This window comes from Ipomoea triloba, chromosome 1 (genome assembly GCF_003576645.1).
Source record: "Ipomoea triloba cultivar NCNSP0323 chromosome 1, ASM357664v1".
NCBI lineage: Eukaryota > Viridiplantae > Streptophyta > Magnoliopsida > Solanales > Convolvulaceae > Ipomoea > Ipomoea triloba.
In genome coordinates this window covers 25,337,414-25,341,769 of record NC_044916.1, presented here as the reverse complement: position 1 = coordinate 25,341,769, position 4,356 = coordinate 25,337,414, and the positions used below count along the sequence as shown (strand labels likewise).

Below are 4,356 nucleotides of genomic sequence, written 5' to 3'. Positions count from 1 at the left end.
TGAGTCTTAGACTAGCTATTGCATCAATTTGATGTTTAATCCTAATCTTTTAAAATTTTCACATTTTAGTCGTGTGTTTATCATTTGTTAGTTCTCTATTTGTTTTCTGTGAACTTATTGTCAACTATAAAGACAAAAGCTAAGTTGCAATATCTATCTCACTCTCAAGCCATTTAACTCATACCCAAAAAGTTATATTTCTAACATATCTTTTCGAAAAGAGAGAAAAACTACAAGTTTGTGTTAATAGTTGACGATAATTTTACTAGATGTAAATGGAGGGCTTAAAACAGAAAACATATACTCCGTATAAGATTTAATGTATGACAACTTTAAAATATGTGGACTAAAATTAGAATTAATTATTTTGCTTTTATATGTATATCACTAGTACAAGAAGTACAATATCAAATACAACGTATTACGCGCACACACATATATATTGTTTCACTCCCCTTGAATGGTTTGTCTATTCATATCAGAGCAAACTCTTTATAATTATCATTCATGTGTAATTTTATTTTTTTGGGATCAAATTTAGAGGGGTACCTCGAAAAAGGGGCAGCTAGCCACTTTCCCTCACACTTAGAACCCTTGTAATCGAAACACTATCATTTGTATGTAATTTGACACTACATATACTTTAACTATTCTAATTACTCTCCCGAATATAGTCTCAGTCAAAACATAAGACCAACAAAATAGCAATCCGACATTAGAAATTGCTTGTTTTCTGTGTCTCTGTTTCTGTGAGTAGCATTTAAATTTGGTCAATGTTAAATTAATTAGGCAACTAGGTCATGGTCATATGTATGTCATGGAAACAAGCAAGCCAAAGTAGGAAATAACAAATTGTTTTTTTAATTGAATATATATATTTTTAATTATCCTTCCCCACAAATGTCACACTGTTCTGTTAATGTTACTCCCAAGTGCCCTTTCCACCAATCCACCACGTGGTCTTCCTATTCATGTCTATTAATGTGGACCTCCCTCCTCATTTCTATTTCTTCCAAAACCAAATTCTTTTCCCTTTTTTTTTTTAAAAAAATAATTTATTATAATATTATATTATAGCGATTCAATCGACATCAATACAAATAATATCTAATCGGTTACATGTATTATTAACATCAGTGATAATAGTACTTAATACCTATAACTAAGTATTTTATATTTAACAATTCCCAATGGCTGGATAACTATAAGATTTTAAATTTGACTCTCCGTGAAAACTCCGCCTATTGGCATGTCGCAAAACTTCCTCCTCTTAAAGAGCACATCCTGGCCTGATAACAGTTGTAAACTTTTTTATAAATGCAGTTACTATCCGAATGTTTGCACGGATAAACCTTGCCATGTAGCTCTAGTTGTTAATGGACCACCGCAAGTAGGACATTGTGGTCTAGTGGCACCCGGTTGTACTTTTATATGGAAGAGGTGATTTCGAGCTTCAATAGGTTGAGAAAGTAAAAATAATAATGATAATAATAACGAAAGAGGCTAATAGACCGATTCCATTGAAAGTCGAACTTATAACTTTATAATTATTAAGTCAACAATCTGACCAACTTGGCTGGTTTACTTCAATATTGGGATTAAATATCTAATATACTATATGTAGAATTGGAGAAATGGTATATCTGAAATTAGTTAGGAATATCATACCAAATTCTATTTAAACCCCCACCTATTTGGCTATTTCCCTCTCCCTCCAAACAAGCCTTCCCTTCCATACTTCAACTTCCTCTTCTCCTCTCTCCCTTCACTTCCAGGTTTACTCAAATTCACAATAAAATTCCCAACTTTTTCTCCTTGCACACAAACATAAAACAACAAACAATGGCTGCTAGTAGAATCCAAATCTCTTCTCCATTTTCTTCTTCTTCTTTAAAAGTTGATTTGGGGTTCACTGCAAAAAAGTCCGTTTCCATGGCTAATAGGAGAGCTCAAATTCGGTGTGGTGCAGTAATCCACTCCCCATCAGTCCTCACTTTTCCTAAGAATCCTTTTCAGAAGGAATCTCCGCCGCCGCCGGCGGCGGATACTTCTCATACGCCGCCGCCGCCGCCGCACTGGAACGTTTTTCAGCGGGCGGCGTCGGCGGCGCTGAACGCGGTGGAGAGCGCGTTGGTGGCGGTGGAGAGGAAACAGCCGCTACCTAAAACGGCTGATCCGCGGGTCCAAATATCTGGGAACTTCGCCCCGGTCCCGGAGCAGGCGGTTCGGCATAACCTCCCGGTGGTTGGGACCGTTCCGGACTGCATTAACGGCGTTTACGTAAGAAACGGCGCTAACCCCCTCTTCGAGCCGGTAGCCGGGCACCACTTCTTCGACGGGGACGGCATGGTTCACGCCGTCACAATTAACGGCAATTCCGTCAGCTACGCGTGCCGGTTCACGGAGACGGAGCGGCTGGTTCAGGAAAAAGAATTGAACCGGCCGGTTTTCCCCAAAGCTATAGGCGAGCTCCACGGCCACTCCGGAATAGCTCGGCTCCTCCTCTTCTACGCCCGCGGCCTCTTCGGCCTCGTCGATCACAGCCGCGGCACCGGCGTGGCGAACGCCGGCCTCGTCTACTTCAACGGCCGATTACTCGCCATGTCGGAGGACGACCTCCCGTACCACGTCCGCATCAAACGCTCCGGCGACCTGGAAACCGTCGGGAGATTCGATTTCAACTCGGAGCTCCGAACCACAATGATCGCCCACCCGAAAATCGACCCGGTTTCCGGCGAGCTCTTCGCGTTAAGCTACGACGTCGTTCAGAAGCCTTATTTGAAATACTTCCACGTTTCCACGGCCGGGGACTTGTCCCCGGCCGTGGAAATCCCCCTCGACGTGCCCACCATGATGCACGATTTCGCGATCACCGAAAACTACGTCGTAATTCCCGACCAACAAGTGGTTTTTAAGCTTCAAGAAATGATCAAAGGCGGGTCCCCGGTGATATATGATAAAGAGAAGAAATCCCGGTTCGGGATTCTCAAGAAAAATGACGGAGATTCCAAGGATATTATCTGGGTCGACTCGCCGGAAACTTTCTGTTTCCATCTCTGGAACGCCTGGGAGGAGCCGGAAACCGACGAGGTCGTCGTGATCGGCTCATGCATGACCCCGCCGGACTCAATTTTCAACGAATGCGACGAGAATCTCAAGAGCGTCCTATCCGAAATCCGGCTGAATCTCCGAACCGGAGAATCAACCAAAACTCCCATCATCCAATCCACAGAACAACAGCTCAACTTAGAAGCCGGGATGGTGAACCGTAACCGCCTCGGCCGGAAAACGCGGTACGCGTATCTCGCAATCGCGGAGCCGTGGCCCAAAGTTTCCGGGTTCGCGAAAGTGGACCTGTTTACCGGGAAACTGGAGAAATATATTTATGGGGACGAGAAATACGGCGGGGAGCCGTTTTTTGTGCCGAGTTCCTCGGAGAAAGAAGACGACGGCTACATTCTCGCATTCGTCCACGACGAGAAGACATGCAAGTCGGAGCTACGAATCGTGAACGCCGTCAATTTGAAACTCGAAGCCACCGTCAAGCTCCCTTCAAGAGTTCCATATGGCTTCCATGGAACTTTTATCAGCTCAAACGACTTAGAATGTCAAGCATAGCTCGATCCAACCTAGAGAGTTATGAGTAGGCCTCACCCGCCTAACAAATACGATAATCTTCAGCTATTTTGTTAGGTCGAGGTGTTGGAGAGTTACCGGTGAGTTTTACCCACCAAACAGACAGTTAAGACACTGTAATTTAACTCAGAGTTATCTTGTCGGGCTGAGCGTGGGGTATGGGGTGGTAATAAATTAGGGTGCGATTCAGTGTGACAGTGTACATAGGAGAGATGTGCCTGAGGGATGCTAGATTTACACAGAGGTCCCCGGACTCTCCTCAAATTTTAGTTTTGACCTTATCTTCTTTTTTTATTGGGAATTTTTATCTTAGGTAGCATAATTTTGGGCTCAGCTGGTTTCTGTTTCTTTTATTGTTGTTGTTCCACCAGACACATTTTCATGTGTCGCTTGGAGTCTTCCTTTGTCATGTACATGACTGAATGGATTTATATATATATATCCACATGCATTTTTATATATTACTTTATTCGATTTCACTTTAATTCTTTCTTTTATTATTATTATTTTTTGAAATGTACTTCTCTATATATCAATGATGACTTGTGCCAACAATGCTTAGTCTTGCTTACCGCATCAATGTGGGTCGTGGGAATTCAAACCGCATTGGGAACCTAATAAGTTATTGGGGGACTTCAATCAATTAGCGATGGTGAAAATTTCTTGCGCACGTAAGTTTACAAACGACGAGGTAGTGAACTTGAAATCATTTTGCCAACT

At 42.6% G+C, this 4,356-nt stretch overlaps 1 protein-coding gene across 1 annotated transcript; it reads left to right on the top strand.

The window, feature by feature from the left end:
* The first annotated feature begins 1,720 nt into the window (after window positions 1-1,720).
* On the top strand, window positions 1,721-4,115 carry LOC116015544 (9-cis-epoxycarotenoid dioxygenase NCED2, chloroplastic-like). The gene has a single exon (XM_031255650.1). The coding sequence runs from the start codon at window positions 1,843-1,845 to the stop codon at window positions 3,616-3,618; it is 1,776 nt and encodes a 591-aa protein (XP_031111510.1). The 5' UTR covers window positions 1,721-1,842; the 3' UTR covers window positions 3,619-4,115.
* The last annotated feature ends 241 nt before the right edge of the window (window positions 4,116-4,356 follow it).